This window comes from Paramormyrops kingsleyae, chromosome 23 (genome assembly GCF_048594095.1).
Source record: "Paramormyrops kingsleyae isolate MSU_618 chromosome 23, PKINGS_0.4, whole genome shotgun sequence".
NCBI lineage: Eukaryota > Metazoa > Chordata > Actinopteri > Osteoglossiformes > Mormyridae > Paramormyrops > Paramormyrops kingsleyae.
Genome location: NC_132819.1, coordinates 12,073,727 through 12,096,927, shown reverse-complemented (window position 1 = coordinate 12,096,927; position 23,201 = coordinate 12,073,727). Strand labels below are relative to the sequence as shown.

The window sequence follows — 23,201 nt, the reverse complement described above, 5'->3', positions numbered from 1 at the left end:
CCCCAAGATTCGGCTTGGCTGCGAGGTGTTCCACGTAGCGTGTGGGTGGTGATGGAGGACCCTGTGGCACTGGTACCCCGAGCCCTGGCAGTGTCAGTGTGGGCTGCCTCTTGGCTCAGTGTCCCACCAGCATGGTATGTGCATGACTCACTCTTGCCCCTGGCTGCTGCCCCTCTGATATCATCTGGTCTGAAATGGTCGGGCTTATTTTTGTCACCGGCGAAGTACACAACCAGGGTGCCGTGCAAATCCCTCTAGTTTCCATGATCCTTCTCGGCCAGGTGCAACGTAGCCCACAAACGTGATGTCTTACCAATGTGAATCCCGACATTTTAGATTTAAAAACAAAGCAAGTGCACACAGCCGTCAGAGACACTGACTGACATCAAAAGCTCTCCAAAATACAGCACCAGACAAAAGGCCGAATGCACTTTGTGGAAGCTAGGCTTTTTCCTAATGATTAATATTATATATTTTTCAGAAAAACAAATTGTACAAAGCAGAAGTAGTGCACAATGAAATATAAGAATTTTTGATTCTCAAAATGTACCTTGATAACAGCTTCACAAACATGAGACATTCAGTAAGGATTCAGCAGGAATTCCCTCAATTGTCCTCCCAGCTTTTAAACCAGTTGCCAGAGAGACAGGATGCCTGTATGCTGCTTCACTTTAACACTTCTGTCCAGTTTTTCTCAGACAGGTTGGCACCTCAGGTCATCGGTTAGATTTCTTCCGATTTTCTTCTTCGCCAGATAGGTGTTGCATTCATTATCCTGCTGAAGAATGAAGGCATAGCCATAATTTTTGGAAGTTAATGTCGTTGAAGTACGCTGTGACAGCCATGTTGGGTTAGACTGCCAAGATCATCAAGTCTGTCACCCGCAATGCAGCAAATCACCAAATAGGTGAGCGTCTAGTAATACCTACAGTAAAGTTCTGCCTGCCTGCTGCAAAGTAGAACATCAATAAGTTATGATAAATGTTTTTTTCTTATTATTTCCCTAAAATGTTTTCAAGTGCGTCAGAATTCCTGGTATTACCATTTTTCCTTTTTATTCGTCCATGGATGTGAGAGAAGGATTGCATAGTCTGTCAGACATGAGTATGCACTTGCTTACCAAAGTGAGTCTCTTTTTAACACTGAATAACTACTCAGATTAAATTTTCTCAGAAGGACATCTAGGACCATGAAGTTCCATAAAGACTGACCAAATAATAGCCACATGTCCCTCATCTAATCCAGGCACAACTCTCTTCAGTCCACCAGAGTCTGAATGGAGCTGAATGGAGCAATTCAAACCCAGCAGTAATGAATGAGTGGGAATAAAGTGAGTAGGATCCAGAGGGGTCTGTATAGATAATCAGGTACAGCTGGACTCCTTTCGATCTGATTCAGTGTGACTTTCCTAGGCTTCCAGTGATATGAATCTATGAGGCCAAAAAGAATCAAATAAACCTATCCAGGCTGCCAAACTATATTAAATTTGTTCTCCTACTTGCCTCGTGATATTCTGGTTCATTGCTGGTTGTTTTGACATATTCTGCAGGACTCAATTTGCAATAATACAATAACAAGCATCCACCTTTTTTTCAAGGTACTGGGCTTAAATGTCATTGCTCTTTTGTTATTCATTTATGAGTAAGTTGTTGGTCAGATAGAAAAACGAGCTAATCGTTTGAATGAAACATTGAGAGGTCAAACACCTCAGTCAATAGTGGGATCTAACCTGCTAGGTCTTTGCTCTTTGGACTCTTAAGGCATCTTAGGGTGTGGTGCCACCTGTCATGTTGTGTAGCTTAACTTGCCTCCTGATTGCCTGGGCCCAGCAACCCACTGAAGGGTGAACTTGAGTCAATAATTCAGTACGTTTTCCCCATCAATAAGAAATGCCTGCCCTTCAGCTGAGCTATTTCTGCCTTGTAACCCAAAACCAACTCATGGACATTTCCTATAGCATGACACAGCACAGGAAGAAGCCTCCCACAAACTCCGGGTCCCGTGCCTCAGATGTTCCCAATCCTAATCCCTGACATGCCGTTTTAGACTTCACTTACAACGCTGTTAGCATTTTCACTCATCCACAAGCACAGTAAGGTTGGAGGGGGCGTCTGTGACTCCAGGTCACAAGGTAGGGGACACCCTGTAGAGGGGGGTGTTGCTAGAATATTAAGACACCAGGGACCTAATCTGTCCAAAGATCCATCCATCCATCTTCTGTACCTGCTCATCCTATCCAGGGTTGGGATGGATGGGGCACACTCACACACCATTCACACCTACAAGCAATTTGGTAACTTCAATTAACTTCAGCATGTTTTTGGACTGTGGCGAGGGGGGGGGGGGGGGGTGAAACTGGAGAACTGGAGGAAACCTCAGGATGACACGAGGAGAACATGCAAACTCCACACACAGGGACCCAGGGTGAAGACTTGAACCCTGGATCAAGAGGTGTGAGGCAACAGTGCTAACCACTGTGTCACCATGCCACCCCCTGGCTGAGGTCATCATATTGAATTTTCTCTCTCTGAAATTACTATAGCTGTAGCACTAGAAAGCTGTTGGGAAACACAACTCTGGACTAGGAGTGGAATTATAAAACTGATTTTATGGTTGTTAAAACATCTGAGCTGAACCAATCATTAGCGGCTTTAGCTCTGAGTGTCCCATGCAGGCTCATGATGCGTCTGCCATAGAGGATGTCAGTCAATCACAAAACACCACTGGAAATTGATCTTCACCCATTTGGCTTTGTACTGCACAAGCACGAGAGGAAGAATCCCAAGCAGACAGCCGAGGGCAGGCCCGTTCTTCAACACTTTTAATTTTCAAATTATCTGAGCATAAACATGAACAATAAACAACATGGTCAAGTGTCTGATGTTTACTGGCTGTTCTAGAAAATAACAGAAGTGACTAACATGGTAACTGGGTGGAGGTCCAGCAAAGTCTAGCTTATGATGTGGCACCTGAATCTTGCGTAATCCATTGCAGTGTGTCTAGTCTGTCACACCAAGTCGTCACTAGGCAACCCAAAGAAGAGCCGCTGGAGACCTTCAGACACGTTGTGAATAGGGAATGGCCTGAAAGTCAGCTCTGGCACATCTTATAAATGTTATATCGGATCTGACAAAAAATCCTGGGGCTTTGTGTAGCATTTCAAACAAGCAAACGAGACAGCCATTACTACTGAAAAGGCCATGTTCCTTATAATCACTGGAACTTAGCATAGTTCTTCAGATTTGACTTGATGCTGCAAATTCTCTCTCTCTCTCTCTCTCTCTCTCTCTCTCTCTCACACACACACACACACACACACACACATCAGGTAAACATATCTTTATGAGGACCGCTCATTCATTTCTATGGGAAAGCAAAGTAAAAACCAAGCAAAATACAATAATTTTTGCATTTTTAGTTTTTTCATTGCAGTCACAGATTTTTAGTAAATTGAGTTAAAACGGGTCTTCATCAAGTTGTGGGGACATTGTGTCCCCATAAAGTAAGGTATAGCCACTCACACACACACACACACACACAGAATGCCCCATACAGATGCTGGCACAACTAAGACCAAAATAAAACTTCATCACTTGGTATGTTTTTTTATACTTCGATCTGAGCAAAACTTGCAGTGATTTCACAACCACACCCAAAGTCAGCATTTAAATTCAGATTAGTCTATTTTAGTAAACCGGCTCTACACCGCTTATTTCATTTGCCAGCATTAAGTAATGCTGTCTATCAACATTGCAATCGATTACCGCGTATTCAGACACATGCCACCGGCATCCTTGGCTCTCCGCACGCCGGTGTGCGTCTTGCTGGGTATGGGGGGCTCAGCGCAGCCGGCTTTGCCTGCAGACACCGCTCCCCTCTTCCTTATATAGGCGTCTTGCCTTACTGCGGCTGTCGGCGCTGGCAGAGAGAGAGACGGGAGCCAAGGGAGCCGCCCGGAGCCGCCGGTCCCCCTTTGTCGCCTGGCTTTATTTGGAGGGTCCCGGAAGCGTCTCTTGTCCCCTTTGACTGACAGCCGCCCTGCGAGCAGAGACCGCTCCGTCTTCGGGCTGGAGACTTGGCGGATAGAAAGCACTCAGTAAAATAAGGAAAGGAGAAATCACAGGTACTATTGTGTTATTATTCACTAATGCGAAGCTGCAGAGCACATGCTTAAAGATGTTTTATTGCTTTTGTGAGAGGGACAGCAGGTTGAATAAAGGGTCGGGTTTGGGGGGAGGGGTAATGTTATCGCCTGCGTTTGTCGCTTTCTGGTTCTCACTTTCACAGTAACATGCGGGATTTATATACATGTATTCACTTTAATGGCAGTGTCGGAATAATTATTATTTAAATACATTTCCTATGATTTCTTGCCCATATAATTTATCATCCCGACGGAAAAGATTGTAGCGGAGGACTTCTTGTACGCAGATAGATGGCTGTGCTTCTATTTAATGTAATTGCTGTTAAGTGGCTGCGATTGAATATATGTAGTTCACGTAGTTACTCGTATATTGTATGCTTTGCATAGTTTAGGATGTACGTATTTATGAATAATCAGATGAACGGGAAAAGACGCTATAGACGGTAAAGGTTACGGTTTGGTTACATGGCAGTTGGATGTGCGGCGTCATGATTCATGAAACTGGGTATAACGGTGTAACCTCAGGTGCCGCTTCAGCACAGCTGATCGCTTTAATTTACGACATTTGTCAGGGCTGCCCTGGTTTTCTGTGCGGGATTATTGATTTAGGCCAGCGTCCGTGCTGAAATACATCACATTATAGACCCCAGTTTTTGTGACTCATTACTGTGCTTAGCATTTTACTGTATGGGAAACTGATGAACGGTGCTCTACTCACTGCTGAGGCTTTTACAGAAGGTGCATTTTTGTATGCGTGACATTCTTGCCATCTGCCTTCTGTGTTATATAAACATTTCCCTCATTATAAGCTCAGCTGTATCCTAGGTAACAGTATACAATAAGCTGAATCAGTTCAGTCAATTATAAATCAATTATAAATGCATATTGTTTTACCAAGTGCAAAAATAGTTACAGTGTCTATAGCGTGGTGAGTTTGTCGCTTTTGCCTTTGCGTTTAAGTGCAGCAAAGTCAGGCGTAGATATTTCCCTTATAGGTGTTAATGTGCGTGCAAGCTCTGGCCATGAGCTAATGAGTGATAACCAGCTACTTGTTAATGCCAACATGTGAAAGTTTCGGACAGATCAGGTCTCCGCCTAGAGCCCCAGACCCTCTGCTGCCTGACGCAGCCGGACCCAGACCTTCAACTCGCCCTGATTACAGCTGATATCAATCGCACGCCAGTTCTTTCCCGTTTTAGATGTTTTGCGGCATTGAAGCTGAACGCTAATACTGCTACTCTGTGGGAGTGAGCGCGGTGACTTCCACCTGCTGTGACGTCATGCGCATACTATTTGTACGAAGAGGGTGACGACCTGGGACTATTTTACACTTTTAACAGCAACTGGTAGCACAGGGATTTGCAATCTTTGTAAAAATAAAGCTTTGAGAGGTGGGGGTAGCGTTTAGTGGGAAACCCCACTAAACAAAGCGCACGCAATTGTGCGAGACAACGCGAGTAACATGAAAAAAGCAGTGGATGGTTTGGGAGTCACTAGCTTGGGCTGTTTTGCACACTCGCTGCAGCGTGTGATACACGAGCGGCTGATGTCGCAATGATGTATAAGTGACGCTGTTGCCGGTGGGAGATTCCCAACTTGTGTACCCTCGCTTGGAAGATATTAAAACGGAACTGTAACGTCTCAAAAACAAGATGTACAAACGAGGTGGAACAGTACGATATGTATATGTCTAGTAGCCCAAATAAAGATTTTTTGCCATATTTTTTCCATCTGTATTTGCTATTTAAAAAATATAAATTAAAAATATTAAATATACATTTATTCTATTAAAGTAAAAAAAAGCTTTTGTATCGGATCGGAACTGAAAAAATGTGGATCGGCCGATCTCTGATTTATAACCTTGATAAACCATATGCATGATTTAACCAACATACACTGCCCGGGCAAAATAAAAGTCCCTATTTGGATTTTTCGCTGGACCACCTTTAGCTTTGATTATGGCGCACATTTGTCATGGCATTGTTTCCACAAGCTTATGTGGCTTATGTATCTCACCCTTTATTTTCATCCAGATTTGCATTCATTTCTCACTGAGATCCTGTATTGACAAGTGAGTTGAACCTCCATAAAGCCTCCTTCAGCACATCCCAAAGACCTTTGATGAGGTTAAGGCCACAACTCTGTGGTGACCAAGTCATGCATGAAAATGATTCCTCATGCTCTCTGAACCACTCTTTGACAATTCAAACCCAATGAATCTTGGCATTCTGGAATATACCCATACCAACAGGGAAGAAAACAATCCATTGATGATAGATGAAGGTGTAACCTGGCCATTCAGTAGTTTCAGGTACTCAGCTGACTTTACTATAGTGCTGCATAACGTTGCTGAGCTGTAATAATGATCCAGTCATTGGCTCTTAAGTATTTGCTGATATAAATTCAAATGGAACCTTTTTTTTTGGCTGGGCAGTGTATTAGGTTCTGTGGCCAAAATTCATGGACTGAAACTGACAATTTGATAGCACAGATGGATAATTAAGATACACCAGGTGAATTAAAACATGCAATTCAATAAGAACATTCAGTTTGGTAAATCCTGTAGATCAGCAGATGCACATAGAATGGATGTTGTCACATGGTTTTCGAGTTTATAACCACAAAATGACAATATTCTTGCCACCAATCACAGCTCCGGTTACATTTATTTCATACAGGGCAAATACAACAGTTTGTGCTTATTGGATGGATTTATTGTCTGTAGAACTGCTTACAAGGTAAAAACTTGTACATTTATATATGCAGTGGCGTATAGTGCAAGTACCGATCTAGACCAAGATTTTGTTTCAACCAACCAGTCACAGTCACATAGTCTTCAAAATCTTAGTCTGGATTTCAACTGTCTGGACCTGAACTATCCATCTATGCTAAAGAGCGCTAAGATTGTCCAGAAAAGGAGGTAAATCTGGCATGAATGCAAAGTAACACATTCTCCTATGAAATGCTGACAAAGAGGTGTGGCTTTCTTACAGGGTGTGATGTCATCATAACTATGTATGTACTGTTTGTCCACAGCGGGGGGTGGGCACTTGCAGACTTTGCGAGGCTGGGGGCTCTGACTTGCCCCAGGATGCTGTCCCTACCCATTGTCCCCTGATGTTACGTGGGAAGTGGTGTCACTCAGTCTGGTAGTCAGAGGAGCATGGCCACCTTACGGAAATAGCCAGTGAGGCCCACCTCAGGCATTTGGCATTATGGGGAGAATTCTCTCACCGGATTATGAGATAGCACTTGTTCCATGCCAGCCAGCACCTCAATCATGCTCTTTGCTAGTGGTCTTCTGATGAACGTGTGAACAGTGTTGTACCTGTACTTAGGAGCTAGACATATGAATGCTCCATCCAGTGGTCAAAACTCATGGACTGATTTAATCAGTAATTATTGAGCCTGATCTGTGTTGAATTCTGATTTCTTATGGGGTATGGAATGTCCGTATTACTGGTTTAAGGTCATTAGATGCAGGGACTCTACTGGAAAACTATATTTTGATTCAGTGCATGAGGACTCCAGCTGATGAGCTCCAGCCTTTGGCTGTTCTTTTCATTGTCTTTGGAAGCCACTTGGATGTTGGGCTGCATAAAGTAATTATTTTCATAATCGATTAATCATGTGATCAGATGATCAACTAATCGGTTAGTTGGGCCAAAACACAGGTTTTAAAGAAAAGTGCAAATTCAAAGACGCTATTCCAGCCTTTTGTGGTTTGCCAAGTGAATGTAGTATGTACACAAGAGTCAGTGCGCATCGATTATGCTCAGACCGTAATGGCATGCAGAAAAGTGAAACATAAACCAGGTTTAACAAAGCAATGTTAATGTTGCTAGGTCGTGATGACGTCATACGCAATTTACGCGGCAAATCACAAAGATGCAGCCGATCAATGACAAAATTCTTTGTCGGCTATTGTTATTACAGATTATTATTGTCATTATCGATTCGTTGTTGCAGCCCTACTTGGATGTGAGTAGAGCTGTGGTGGAGAGTGAGCAGCCAGAGTGAGCAGCCAGAGTGAGCAGCCAGAGGGCTACAGGCTGGCTTCTGCTACATTAACGAGTCACTACATAAACAGCGGTTGTCCTCCTCGTGCCTCAGCTCCGTTCTGTGTTGGACGAACTAATCAAGAAAGTGCTCCAGGCCAGTGAGGTCACCTTCAAACGTCAGGGGTTCATATCAGGTGCTCAGATGAGGTTTCTTCCAAGTAGAAACTGGATGTGTGTCGTGTGCTCAGATCCTAGGCACTGTGCAGTTTGATACACCTAGCCTGACTAGCTTCCCAGTGTCATATATCCTGGGTAAGGCTCTGCAATCCAAGGTCTGCTTAGAAAGCTTGTTTCACTTATAATCGGTTGGATTAATATCTGTTTTCTGCTGTGCTTGTCTAGATGCTCTCTTGATCATTACTGCGACCTTTTAGTCTTGTGACGACAGAGCATCAGGAGAACATAATGGTCTAATGATGATTTGCTGATATTACCTTTGCCGTGGCCGTTTGCTGGCTTTGTGATCAGTGTTGCCTTTAATGAGATCTTAATTATGTGACTATGGTACAGCCATAAATCGTCATACAGAACACGGTGTCAGGGTATATATTAATGTGATTGCTAAAAACGATGGAGGAAGGAGAGATTCTCAAGCAGTAGGGGTGTAAAGATGCATCGACGAATTGTGATGAATTGATTATTAAGGGGGGATTAGACGTAACGAACTATAACATAAGAATTTATTTTTGGGGGGCAAATAACAATACCAGAATGTGAATTTCTGAAATGTAGGACGATAGGGGAAGGCTAATTAATATTCATAAGGAAGCACTACCTGGTGGTCTTTGTGCTGTGGTGTTAATCTTAGTGCTATGATGAAGTTTTTCTGTTTTGTAGCGCAAAAAAGTCATTCTTTTTACAAGCTACGGTACCAGCGTTCAAGAGGTAATTAGCTAGCTAATCAAGACAGCATGAATGTTTGCTATGTTCTACTTGTCTCACGCTTTGGACAAAAGCGTCTGATAAATATGTAAATGTAAATGTAAATAAAAAGTAATGTTAGCCTTGGAGATGCATGACATATTGGTTAACATATCAACATCTGTCTGTGGTGTCAGTCTTAGCTGATTTTGCTGACTGATATTTATGTTGCGTACCAGAGGTTGGATGTCAGAACTGGGAATGACGTCACACACGAGTTAAACGTCTTCCACTACAATACGTCGGAAAACCATTTAGCAATACCAGTGACCTGTTTCACAAAGCAGGATTTCTTACTGAGCCAGATAACTTGTAGGATTTAATTTACCCCAGTTTAAATAGTCTTTAGCTTCATTGACTTACATTTAGCCCAGTCTACCTTAAATCCGACAAGTTATCTGGCTCAGTAAGAAATCCTGCTTTGTGAAACAGGTCCCAGTTCTAGTCCAGGTAATTGTTTGCCATTGTTAGCAATATTAGTTGATAACAGCACATTACAGGGTATTTTGGTATAAAAGCACCGTAGGAACATGTCCAGAGATAGTGGTTGGACTACTGTATGTACGACCGATTTAACGAGCCACAAATCAGACGGAAGTGTAATATACAGTATAAAACTACAGTTTTATCTACTGTTGATAAAGGGCGCAGCCATCTTGAATTCTGAGCTTGGGCTTGTGTAGATTCCTCCAACTTTCCATGTAGGAATTCTGACTTCAGGGGACGTTCCAGTTGAAATTTCTGACTTGGAACTAGGAATTTCCGAGTTACGAGTTCAGATGGAAAACAGCATTAAACTTTATCAGTATTCGAAGTTAGCTGAAGACACAACTACAGTGCTAAAATAATGGAAATGATGTAATTGGACATTTTCCATAGTGTAGGATGAGGGATTTCTTCGGCTTATTCACCACATAGAAGAAGTCTCAAGGTACGGGCCGGCAACATAATTCTAATTCATTATTAAATTAATAACAATAAAAATGAATGCTCTGAGGTTCTACTTACTTTGTGTTCCACTAATACTGTGTAATTAAGTTCCCATGGCAATATCTGTACATTTTTTTAGTGAAATAAAGGTTTGAATCTACTTCATCAAAAATAATTTGGCAGTCCATTAATTGAATCGTGGTAGAGATTAAAGATTTCTGATATATTGAATCATTCCCTCAATAGTTGTAATCGAGTCACGTCATCTTGGGGCCAACGATAAACCCCTCTATCAAGCAGTGATCTTTCTGCAGAGAATCTTGTCTCATCCTAAAAGTGTGCTGGTGACCACAGGTGGCTTCTTTCAGAATGGAAATTCACAGATTGTTTCAGTCTTGTGGCTTGTTGTGACTATAATGGGTGGAGAAAAAGTTCTCGTACAAATAAGGAGCTTTTTGTTTGTGACCTGTGTCCCTAAAGCTAAACGCTCTAATATAATTTCTCTAATGTGTCTTTAGCAGGGAGCTGTGTGTCTCTCTGCTGTGGCCCTGCTCCAGGCTAATCTAGTTGTTTTTCACATTCCTCCAGTTAACACAGCATCCAGATGAAGGTGTGGTCTTATGGCTCTGGGTATATGGTCTCTGCTTGTTTATGGCCAGCTCTTTCCACTCTAACTTTTTAAAAAGTGTTAGTAAAGTATTAGTAAAAGTGGTTGGTAACACTTTACCTGAGGGGGCACATTGGCACAAGTAACTTTGTAACTCAGTTACTACTCAAGTACAGATCATGAACAAATATAGTAACTGAATGAAATACATATACCGTTATGATTGATTACTGATGAACGAACATGAGATCAGTATGTAACGAACTGTTAACTCCTGGTTAATTAATACATTAAGTAAGAGTGTACTACTACATTGTGCCCCCTCAAGTAAAGTGTTACCAAATGTTCTGTTGCATCCTTATCCATAGACTGAATTTTACAAACTCCAGCTTATGAAAAGGTGATAAAAATATTTGTGATAATCATACTTTTCTTTTAATTGAAAGGGGCTAAGGATACAGAAAAGGTCCACTTTGCTGATATTGCTCTGAGTCACTTGTGTAATCTCAGGGAGTCCCCCTTCTGACTCTCTTACGGGAACAAATCTCATGTCCTTGTGTTTTGCATGATCTGAAAATATTTTAACAGAAGAAAACCATCTTGGCCATTTTTAATGAAACTCGACAGGAAGAGCTCAGCACCTCTACTTTATATTAGTTAGATGATTTGTGATCAGATGATAAACAGACTTGTTTGCTCCCATCTCACCTGCAGCATGTCTATCCACTTTGCTGATCCAAACAAGATTTTTAGTCCAAATAGGGCCACCTGTGTGTCATTACATGCTATATCACTAAGCCCAGGATCACACTCCATGCCAACATGAGAGAGCACCCACATCCATCCCGGGCTGGTTACTCTCCTTCCAGTGGGCTGGTCCTCTAAAGCTGCAGACTGGAGCTTAGGATGACCAGGCATTTCAGCTTGACCAGGACAGTCCTGATTCCTGTCCCAAGAAACGATGGAAATATAAGAATATGTCCTGGTTTGATTAACCATGCTGAAGAGAAAATGCGTTTTAATCAGGGGCTGCAGCAAGTACCAGAGGTGGAAAGTTCAGATCCAGAGAGTAAAAATCCAGACCAAGATTTTGTTTCAACACACCAGTTGAATCCTCTGTGACTGTGACTCTTTATACTCAGCTGGTTGGTCGGTCTGGATTTTTGCTTTCTGGACCTGAACTTTCCACCTTTTTCTCAAATGAATGAGTGAATGTTTATGCACCGTTAAATGCACCATAGTGAATATTTATGCAGTGTGTTTTTCCAAAAAGCAATGCTGGATGTTTATGCACTACGAAATGAAAGTATAAAATAGAATAAAAATATATATATTTGACTTGATGTAGAAGCATGTGTTTATTTGTGTAAATGTCCCCTTTGGTGGGTCGACAAAATCTTCTGAAGGTGTCCCCCCAGCCCCCCGAGACTGAGTTGTATCAGACACTTACACACAAGGCACATACGTTTCATGCTTTGGGTCACCCTACTGGAGGTACCAGAGGTGTCATGTTGGAGAAACGGTATTTTGGGGGTCTCTGACAGTGTCATGACTGGGGTGCGTAACCAAGGGGTACACCGGAAGAAGGTTCCAGTTACTGCTCTAATTCGCAAAATCCATGTGTATTTCTGGTGCCTATTATGTAATGATTTTTGATTATAACTCTTAAAGTGATCATTTTGAGTGATGTATCTCCTGTTTTGTCGTAGGAATCTATACCTGATAATTTACTCATACATACAGTACATGATTTGTAATATAACTTTATATTTTCACAAGACCAATGAAACCTTTCTATAAGACCAATGAAAATGTTATTAACACAGAAATTCTGTATCATGATATGTTGGTTGACAGCCTGGTGCTGAAAATTGAGATTGTACAAGTACTTTTGTGTATAACTATTTACTGTAGTTGTAGTGTAACTGACTTCCTAGTCGTGATTGGTTATGTGTGTATTTCATACTGATGATGAAGTCAGAGGCAAAATATGTGTTTATAAATATTGGTTTTATTTTGTTTTTTTTACAGAGTGAGTGAATGTTCACCGGACCTACTTACTGCTTGTAAACCCAATATGGCATTACAAGATAAAGTGAAATATTGTATAAAATATTGAAAATTGCTTTACTCTGTCCAGTGCGCATGTAAAGCAGTGACTGTGAAAGCCCGTAATCTTTCTTCTCATTGAATGTGAACTGAAAGTTCCGGAACCACGCAAAGCCCTCACTGTGCCCCCTGTCTGCCGCCTCCCAGGCTGTCCACCGCGGCGTGGGGAATGGAAGCGCTGGTGGAGCGTCTGGAACGAGCCGTGGTTCGTCTGGAGGCCGTGTCTGCCAGAGGCGTGGCGGACTGCGGCATCAACGGCATCAACGGAGGTGCGGAGTTACTCCCTGTGGATGGCTGGATGGATGGATGGATGGATGGATAAAGAAAGAAAGCAAATAAATACTGCATAAATAGATAAAGGTTACAAGAAAAGACAACAAAAAAGTGCAATGCTTGGGACAAAACAGGGTGTAAAAAAATGCATTTACTGGCTACTGCTTATTGTCAGTATATATAACCCTCCTGATGTATCCTTGTATCCTTGTGTAGGTTTTTTGGGTGTGCGTCTGCGTCACTATATCACGTTACTCATGTTTTCCTTACTCATGAAAACAGAGAGGATGATGGGAAGGATAACTCCTCTGTCACCAGTTATTGCAAACTATCACATGTTTCTAAGGCCGAAAATACATCTGCTGTCATGTGTACCATGCTGTGATAACAAACACGTCTAAGCGGTGTAGCTATTGGTGGAGAGGCGTTGAGGAGGCGTCTGTGTGTGTGTCCCTGCCCCCGCAGGCCTGGCGCCGTGCGTGGACGCCTATGACCTGCTGCTCTCCGGCCCCGTTTGTGAGTACCTGGAGATCAGCCGAGCCATCGGAGACGACGTCGCCCAGCATGTGAGCGCCCGCTGTCCCGTGTCTGTCCCCTAGGGAGCTCTCTCGAGTCTGTATGCTCTTGGGGGGTGGGGGGTGGACGAGCAGCTGGATAAATGCTGCAAATGGCCGAGGAGGTGCGCAGGAGCAGTGGGCTTTAATGCACTGACACGCAGAGAGGTGGGGGGGGCGGGGGGCAGGCAGACTATGGTGGCCATTGTGAAGAACAACAAGGCATTGAGAGCCATAATCTCACACACTTCCATCTGTCAGAGGTGGCGGCTGGTGACAGCTGCTGTCTTGATCTCTGTTCAGCTGCTATATGTACATATAAATATATATCCTTAACAAAGTCACACTCACTCACACAAACAGATGCCCCCCCCCCCACACATACACAAACAGGGACTCCAGTGCAGGCACATGCAGACATACAAATGAAAACATGAAATGTTTCCATTTTCACCTTTCCCTGCAAGTGAGTAAAAGGCTCATTAAAATCCTCATTAAAGATCTTAAAACGCACAGTCCTGTTTTAAATGAATATTTAATGATGAATGTGAAAGGTCGAGCCTGGAAAAGGGATGTTGGAGTAGGTGCAGAAGGGACAGAATGTGTGCAGAGTGAAGACTTAGATGTGTGATCTGTGCATTTGGGGAGGGCAGGAAGCTGAAGGTGGTCCCTACCCTCGCGCCTTGGTGCGTCAGCTGCCCCCCCCCGACCCGCTGGAGCCCTCTGGGGCTGCTTGTGGATTTCCTGCCCAGCGCCGCCTGCTTTCCACATACTTTGGTCTATGTGTTATCAGCAGCTCCCAGTGGGGCCATCGTCCCTCGTGGCACAAAAGACACTTCGGTCATTAGCGACAGACAAAGGGGCATCGATTGCGGTTTGTTTTTGCTCCTACGGTATCTCACAAAAGTGAGTACACCCCTCACATTCCTGTAAATATTTAATTATATCTTTTCATGGGACAACACTGAAGATATGACACTTTGATACAATGTAAAGTAGTCAGTGTACGGCTTTATAACAGTGTAAATTTGCTGTCCCCTCAAAATAACTGAACACACAGCCATTAATGTCTAAACCGCTGGCAACAAAAGTGAGTACACCCCTAAGTGAAAATGTCCAAATTGTGCCCATTTTCCCTCCCCGGTGTCATTTTCCCTCCCCGGTAGACATTAATGGCTGTGTGTTTAGTTATTTTGAGGGGACAGCAAATTTACACCCCCGCCCCCCCCCACGGTGTCAAACCTCTTCTGGGGGCCCTCTGTACAGTCCAGCCCTGAGGTGTCCAGGATAGTGGCTGATGCACATTCGCTATGGTGCCTGCAGGTGTATCCCTGTGTAGTGGGACAGCCTGATCTGGTATCTGGGTGACACCAGCCACCTGTTATTACACCATGACTGAGCAGCATTGGGCTCAGATATGGTGATTCCTCTCTCTCTTCTTCATCCTCATCTGTGCCTCTCAGAAGCCTGACTTATGGCTTGCTGTGAAAAGTCCTTAGTCTTTGAGTTTGGGCCTTTGGTTGGGAATGTGGTCCCCAGAAAGGCTGTTTTATTTTCGGTATCCTAGGAAACGTTGTTATCGTAACAGTGATAGAGGCCTCTCCATTGACCTGTGGCTTGATAAGCTAATTTTGTCCAGTGAATGCATGTTCACCCACAACACGTCGATTAACTAATTGGTCTGTATGTTTTCACCGGCCACTGTGTTATTAAATAGTTCATTATGTATAAATATACATAAAACAAAGATGTGGCATTTTAATAGAACCATGTCCACTGAATAGAATAATATAATGCTTTATTTTTTCTCTGAATTAGACATCAATTTCCAAGCAGATAAGAGGAAAAAGGGGGAATTCTTCCAGAGCTAAGTGGAAGTGCAGGACTTCTGTACAGTGATGTAGGGTGCAGCAAACCACAAGCGCTCTGCTCTCCTGGGCTTTTTGGGAACAGTGGAGATTATCTCCATCCACCCATTTTCCATAACCATTTATCCAGCTGAGGATCAAAGTCAGCCTGGAGCCTGTTCAAGGAGGAAGTGGGAAGCAGACCGGGGATGCCAGCCCCCTACAGGCAGCGCATGGACACTCACGGTCACTCACTAAGGGCGGCTCTCACACACCAGTGCACCTATACTGGAGGATTTGAGCCCGGTACCCTGGAGGTATAACACCACCTTCACTGTTCAGTTGCACTCTGGCTGATGTCACCACTGCGACAAGCCTTGTCCCCCTGCAGGTGGTCTTTGAGCTGCTATGTGTCACCAATGGACAGGAAATGGCACACATAGTACTGACAAATGTAACCCTCCCCCCCAGCTCTGTGTGACATTTGTCAGACAGACTCTTGTTTGTTTAATAATAGTGAAGAAACATTGCCTAGTCACATGATATCTACTTTCTTACAGCGGGAGGCGTGAGGGAGGTGCCCCGGGACTTTGGTAGCTTGTGCCAGCATTCAAGCGGAGTTTGTGTGGGGTGCTGAGATCCAGCTTGCTGCTCGGCCTCGGAGAAGGTCTTGATGTGCCACCTGGGGTCGTGTGATACGTGACGTCTCTTGGAAGCCGCTGTGTTTGAGGGTCAGAGGGAGACACAAGCAGAAGGATCTTTTACTGCAGGCGTCATTTTTGGCTTTTGGCTTCGTGTTTTTTTTTGGTGCATCTTTGGACGCGTAGGGGGAGGGACAGGCCCCTGTGATTAAAACAGGGATCAGATTCGAGTTAATCTGAAGTCCCAGTGAAGTGAGGTGTTAGCGGGTAAGAGCTTCTCGTAACCCTCACCAGGAAAGGCAACATCTATGCGATCTGGTGCTCTGTCTGTCTCTCTCGTATTAAAGGTGGTGTGTGTGTGTGTGTGTGTGTGTGTGTGGAGGGGGGGTTAGAGGGGGTTGTTAGGCTAATAAATAGTGTTTAAACTGTTCCTTTTATGGACAAACACTCTTCTTAGTTCTTTTGTGCCAGGAGAGGACTTCTTTGCCCAAATATGGCCAGTGTTTCCCTGGCACAGTGTGGAAGCAGGACTTTTCCAGGGTCTGGAGGGAGGGTGTGTGTGTGTGTGTGTGTGTGTGAAAGAGAGAGAGCGGGTGATTCGGGGTGTTTTACTTGAAGCCGCACAGTGTGGAAATACGTGATGGTGGCCTGGTTTTAGGGAAGACGTTCTGAGGGCAGTTTAATGTGGGTGTGCACTGTTGGGCCAGGAGTGCCAAAAAAGGCGTCTGAACTTGATTGATAAAAGCAAGGCGTAGCATTAGCGGTAGTAACACGGGACAGCTCACTGTTTCTGTGGGTCTCACTGTCTTCTGGGTGGGGGTGTGCGGGGACTGACACACGGCTCTTAAAATGTCTTTGTTCAATATGTCAATTTGTCCTCCACTGCAAATAAGCATACATGAGGACTGGATACTGTATATATAACATGTTTAAGTAACAGTTTTAAAAGTTGTGTTTACTTGTACTGTTGAGTATAGTGAGGGTGTGACCTTTGACCTTTGGGTCTCCTCGCTGCAGGCGGAGATGGTGAGCCGCGCTCTGCAGGTGCAGAGGAACTTCCTGAAGATCAGCAGCACACATCAGGAGCCTGCTCAGGTAGGTGGCTGTCTGAGTCTGCTCCTCCTATTCATCTGAGGGGAAAAACGTCGGCAGCCATGTCTGAAAATCAGCGGGGATGACTCTACAAAAACCACACAAAAAGTCCCAAATGTCTTGGCAGTTTTCGCAGAGTTTTGTATGGTTTATTTAAGATTTATTTATTGTATTAATAGTCAATGGGATATCCTCCATAGATGTAGCTGTGTGTGTGTGTGTAGCAAACATGCACCTCAGTCCAGCGCTGTTGCATTTTGCTGTTGCATTATTTCTTACAGCTTCAATGATTTACGGTTTAGCCACAGTAGCATGTAGCTCTGGCCTGGTATGAATCACACGGTAGTTTGCCAGCAGAACTGCCAGCTGAGACATTCCAGTCCCCTGGTTCATCCTTCTGCTCCGTCCTGCTTCACTTCCCACCCCCCACCCCCCCCTGCCTGTTTTCCGTCCTTCACATGCCGTAAAGCTGATTTCACGTGACTCCTCTTTTCTCTTAAAACTGGCCAATAAAAACAATCGCAGTAATAAACTTTGCAATCTGAGCCAGAGCTGAGCAAAATTAGTTGCCCCAGATTTGAATGATATTGCTGAGTGCCTTTTTTGGATAAGGACTGAGCTGACCTAGATATTCCGGGGTCTAAAATTTGTCCCTTTTGAATTGAATCACTAAAATATCAACAGCCAGGAGCTGTAGGCCAACGTTGTGTGCACGAATCTCCGTGTGCACGAATCTCCGTGTGCACGAATCTCCGTGTGCATAAATCGCTGTGTACGTGAATCACTGTCTGCGTGACCAGTGTGAAAGCCTTCAGAGAAAGCTGATTGATCTACCATCCAGCGCAGTAATGTTTCCAGCCCGTGGGGCCAGCTGCTGTGGGATTATCCCTCACCCAAAGAGCGCCAATGCAGCACATTCCCCATGCATTCAGCCACGGGGCAGCGGGGGTTAACGTGATGTCACCCTGCTAGCTTTAGGATTTCGTATAGCTTGACAGACTGGTGGGAACAAAGCCCTAAGCCCAAAGGGAAGCGATTTAACGCTTAGAGATGCAGACAGTGGAGAGCAGAGGGGGACGGCATGTTGGGGTGTGGGGTATCGGCGAATCTGCGTGTGCTGGCCTGCAGGGTGACGGGATAGAAGGTGGGACAGGGACATGTAAGGGAAACCGGACAGCAAACTCAAGCAAAAGAAAGCAGTGTGTAAGATGGAGATTTGTCATTCAGATTGTCAGAAGGTACAGACTGATAGTGCTGATGACCCACTGGCCAAAGAATCTCCACAATCCCCTTAGTGTCTGGCCAGGGACCTCCTATTACCAAACACAAGGACCCCATGTCATCTTAGGGTGCTTTTACACCACACCAGGTACGGTACTTTTGGTACCTGGGGTACTTCTTTGGTACTTTGGGGTGGGACTACAAATAGCCTGCCTCTGAAACACAATACAAACACCACCTTGAAAACAGTTGAGAAGTCAGAAAATAATGATAAATGAAGCAAAAAAAAAATGCAATTTGGTTATAAGAACATATACAACAAAAAGATGTAGATGGCATGACAAGAAATTAAAAAGTATTTTGTTGAATAAACTAATAGGCCTACAGCAGGCATATAGTGTGTTTTATCTCCTAGCGATATGTTCTTATTAAAAAGTAAAAAGTGATTATAATTGTCTCAGAGAATGTATGCAGCGCTCATACAAAAGCAGCAGAGGTAAACTTTAAACTGATCTTTAAACCTATTAGAATCTATAAAAGGAATAATACTCAAAATTGCAAAGCTTGCTAAGCTGTTTCTCCTATGAGAGAGTAACAGAGTAACAATATTTTAGCAAAACTTTCACCCCTATTCTATAATGTTCGTACAGAATTGAAAGTAAGAAAAAGCCTTATTTTAATATAGCTGACTAGCGATGTAAGAATTGGATGTGTATAATGTCATGAACGCATGGGCACGGACCAGAGAAATAGGGGCAGGAGTCAAGGAGTCGAGTGAACACGCTAAACCCAAAGACCCCTTATTGCTAAACCCAAAGACCCCTTATTGCTAAACCCAAAGTCCCCATAGTGCTAAACCCAAAGACCCCTTTGCACTAAACCAAAGACTCCATAGCACTAACCCAAAGACCCCATAGCGCTAAACCCAAAGACCCCTTATTGCTAAACCCAAAGTCCCCATAGTGTTAAACCCAAAGACCCCTTTGCACTAAACCAAAGACTCCATAGCACTAACCCAAAGACCCCATAGCGCTAAACCCAAAGACCCCTTAGCACTAACCCGCAAGCCTCTTTAACACCAGACTCTAGATTCCTTGGTATTTGCCGAAAGCCCTTTCGTCTCCAGTTTATGACCCGTGACTGCTGCTCTGTACAGACTATAACCAGCCTGCCCCATTTAACATTAAGCCCAGCCCTAGGATATGGTCGTGTTAGAGCCCCAGCTGGCGTTGGGCCCAACTGTGGCCATTGGATCACAAGGGGCAGGTACGGGGGGACGCTCTGCTTTTGTGGCTCCGAGTGCATGATTGATGCACAGCCAAACCAAATGGGGGGGGGGGGGGGGGGGGGGGGTGGAGCAGGAGGAGTCACCCTTCAGTGCTGGACACACGGCCCCTTCATACCTGGGCAGAAGTTTGCATGTCTGAGCTTCACTGTAGATAAACGGGTGGCTGTTGAAGCGCTTCCTCTGCAGGTTACTTCCTCTATCTTTCACACACACACACACGCACACACACGCACACACGCACACACACACAGAGTGCATACAGGATGCTGTCTTTCCAGCTGCTCTGTCTCTTCCAGCAGAAGCCGCAATAACAGCGGCCGCCGTGCAGAGCTGCAGGCCGCTGGGAGGATCCTCTGGCTCTGGCAGGCCGCTGCTGGGATCCATGCCTTTTTATGGCCATGTTCTATATTTGCATGTGTGTGAGTGTTTGTGTGTCTGCGCTGCAGCTGTTCCCTGCCCCTCCGATAGACCCCCCCCCAACCCCCACTCTGGAGCCAACCAGCCGCTATCCTCTGACATCACAGCCAGCCATGTTTATGTCGTGTTGTGGACGAGCGAGATCCTGCCTTTGTCCCAAACGCCTCCCCCTCATGGATCTCTGCTTTTCCCTTCGTTATACGGATACTGAGTAACTTTCTAAGTTTCATCCCTGCCTTCTCGCAGCACTGAGATAACGGGGCTATTTTCATCTTTGGAGCCAGGGGACAGAACGGCCTGAAATCACAGACCAATTAAAACTCTGCACCTTACAGCTGAGTTACTAGCAATTCTGATATTCTGATTGTGTATATACATGCAACCGAAATATTTTAAAAACTGTGTATATAAAATACATACTTAGCAGAATAGAGATCAGTTCGGATTCTTGCAATTATCAGTTGGTTATCCTGGGCTATCCCTGTCTGTCTCTGGATATCTCAGGTTATCCCTGTCTGGCTCTGGTTATCCTGGGCTATCCCTGTCTGGCTCTGGTTATCCTGGGCTGTCTCTGGTTATCTCAGGCTATCCCTGTCTGGCTCTGGTTATCTCAGGCTATCCCTGTCTGGCTCTGGTTATCCTGGGCTATCCCAGTCTGGCTCTGGTTATCCTAGGCTGTCTCTGTCTGTCTCTGGATATCTCATGCTGTCTCTGTCTGTCTCTGGATATCTCAGGCTATCCCTGTCTGGCTCTGGTTATCCTGGGCTATCCCTGTCTGGCTCTGGTTATCCTGGGCTATCCCTGTCTGGCTCTGGTTATCTCAGGCTATCCCTGTCTGGCTCTGGTTATCCTGGGCTGTCTCTGTATGTCTCTGGTTATCTCAGGCTATCCCTGTCTGGCTCTGGTTATCCTGGGCTGTCTCTGTATGTCTCTGGTTATCTCAGGCTATCCCTGTCTGTCTCTGGTTACCTTGGGCTGTCTCTGTCTGTCTCTGGTTATCTCAGGCTATCCCTGTCTGGCTCTGGTTATTTCAGGCTATCCCTGTCTGGCTCTGGTTATCCTGGGCTATCCCTGTCTGGCTCTGGTTATCTCAGGCTATCCCTGTCTGGCTCTGGTTATCTCAGGCTATCCCTGTCTGGCTCTGGTTATCCTGGGCTGTCTCTGTCTGTCTCTGGTTATCTCAGGCTATCCCTGTCTGTCTCTGGTTACCTTGGGCTGTCTCTGTCTGTCTCTGGTTATCTCAGGCTATCCCTGTCTGGCTCTGGTTATCCTGGGCTATCCCTGTCTGGCTCTGGTTATCTCAGGCTATCCCTGTCTGGCTCTGGTTATCTCAGGCTATCCCTGTCTGTCTCTGGTTACCTTGGGCTGTCTCTGTCTGTCTCTGGTTATCTCAGGCTATCCCTGTCTGGCTCTGGTTATCCTGGGCTGTCTCTGTCTGTCTCTGGTTATCTCAGGCTATCCCTGTCTGTCTCTGGTTACCTTGGGCTGTCTCTGTCTGTCTCTGGTTATCTCAGGCTATCCCTGTCTGGCTCTGGTTATCCTGGGCTGTCCCTGTCTGTCTTTCACTTTTTCGGGACTATCCCTATAGCTACGAGTATGTCGTCTGGGGTGTCGGCTGATAAGTAAAAGCCGTTTTGCCCTGATAAATACTGCACATGGCAGCAAACCCCCCGGTTCCCCCTGAGCCCTGTCCTACACGGCTTTGTGATTCACTGCTTCCTCGCTGTTACGGCAAGAGTGTGACGATTTACTTCCCTCCCATTAATCACATTTTTGATGCTTTTAGCGTTTAGGAGGGTGGCAATGTCCTCTCACACCCTTGTGGCTTGTGTGTTTCCTCATATCGTGCACGTTTCCTCCTGTAATCTAAATACATTCAGCTAGACTAATTGGCTGAACTGTGCCATGTACGTGTCCTGCGATGGACTATCATCCCACACAGGCTGCACCCCAGCCTAGTGCCCTCTGCTGCTTGGGATAGACTCTAGGCCCTCCAAGAATGAAGGCAGGATAAATGGCTAGAAGATGGATTAGAATTTAGAAGGTTGTCTTAGAGCATTGATCTGATGAGCATTTTAATCCCAGTTACTCACAATGATGTATATTATGGCTATATTTGTATTCCCTGGCCCCCTCTTTGTGATCTGGAACTGATTAAATTTCGAGACAGACTGCATGAGTCTGAAGTACTGAAGTAGTGCTTCATAATTATAGAAAAGTTATAGCAGTTTTGGACACTTGATGCCATTAGCATGAGAAGTATTTGATGGATCTGTTTCAGACTTTACAGAAAGATTCTCTGGCTGATTAAATTTTGAGACAGATTGATGGCAAACAAAAGGGCAATTTTGACCCAAAAATTATTTGAGGGATTATTTTCAAACTTTGCAGACACATTGTATGGGTGAACAACTGGACATGATCAAATTTTGAGACAAATTGACCCCAATGTCGGCAACACTCCCTAGTGGCAGCAAAGGAAGGGGTGAAAGCAGACGACATTTGACCTTGTGAGTGTGATAAGTCAAAAGGTGTTTGATGGATCTTATTACTGCTTCAAAAACATTATATGGATGATGATCTACAACTGATTTTATTTTCAAGACATATTGCCCCAAAATAGAAGCAGCAGTGCTTTGTGGCAGCAAAGGAAGAGAAAGACTTGGTTTTTTTGGACAAAGTAACTCTAAGGATCATCTATGCAGGCGTATTGTATGGGTGAATATCTGGAAGTGATCAGGAACAGCTTGGCCTTGTGAACAGGATAACTCTATTTGATCCCCTCCACCCCAGAATGATTTATTGTGTGGAACTTAGTGGATATTTATCGCTGGGGAAAGTTGGTCTCTTTTTTGGAGAGGTGGGGAGAGTGTGTAGGGTAAACTTTGGTGGTACGATATTTTTGTTATACAGTGGTATATTTATGCAGCAGAATTTATTGTAGTAGAATTTCAATGTGTCATTTGGACTTAGTCCTAGTCAGTGGTAACACATTGAAGAATAGGCACAGATCTGGTGAACCTGATTAGATTAAGACAAGTTAGGCCTTTAATAAAGATTTTTTGGAGGGGTGGGAAGAGTGTCTAAGGTAGGCTT

The 23,201-nt window shown here is 44.5% G+C and overlaps 1 protein-coding gene across 4 annotated transcripts in view; it reads left to right on the top strand.

Annotated features, from left to right (window-relative positions):
* The window catches only part of rbm24a (RNA binding motif protein 24a), a 52,152-nt gene that overhangs the window by 13,371 nt on the left and 15,580 nt on the right, over positions 1 to 23,201 (top strand). For 3 of the 4 annotated variants that reach the window (XM_072705448.1, XM_072705449.1, XM_072705450.1), the window contains exons 4-6: positions 12,920 to 13,041; positions 13,511 to 13,611; positions 17,105 to 17,182. In XM_072705448.1, the coding sequence (XP_072561549.1) occupies positions 12,920 to 13,041; positions 13,511 to 13,611; positions 17,105 to 17,182 (301 nt within the window). Of the gene's footprint in view, positions 1 to 3,796; positions 4,124 to 12,919; positions 13,042 to 13,510; positions 13,612 to 17,104; positions 17,183 to 23,201 lie in introns of those variants that run through there. The other variant, XM_023790480.2, reaches the window with a different exon arrangement.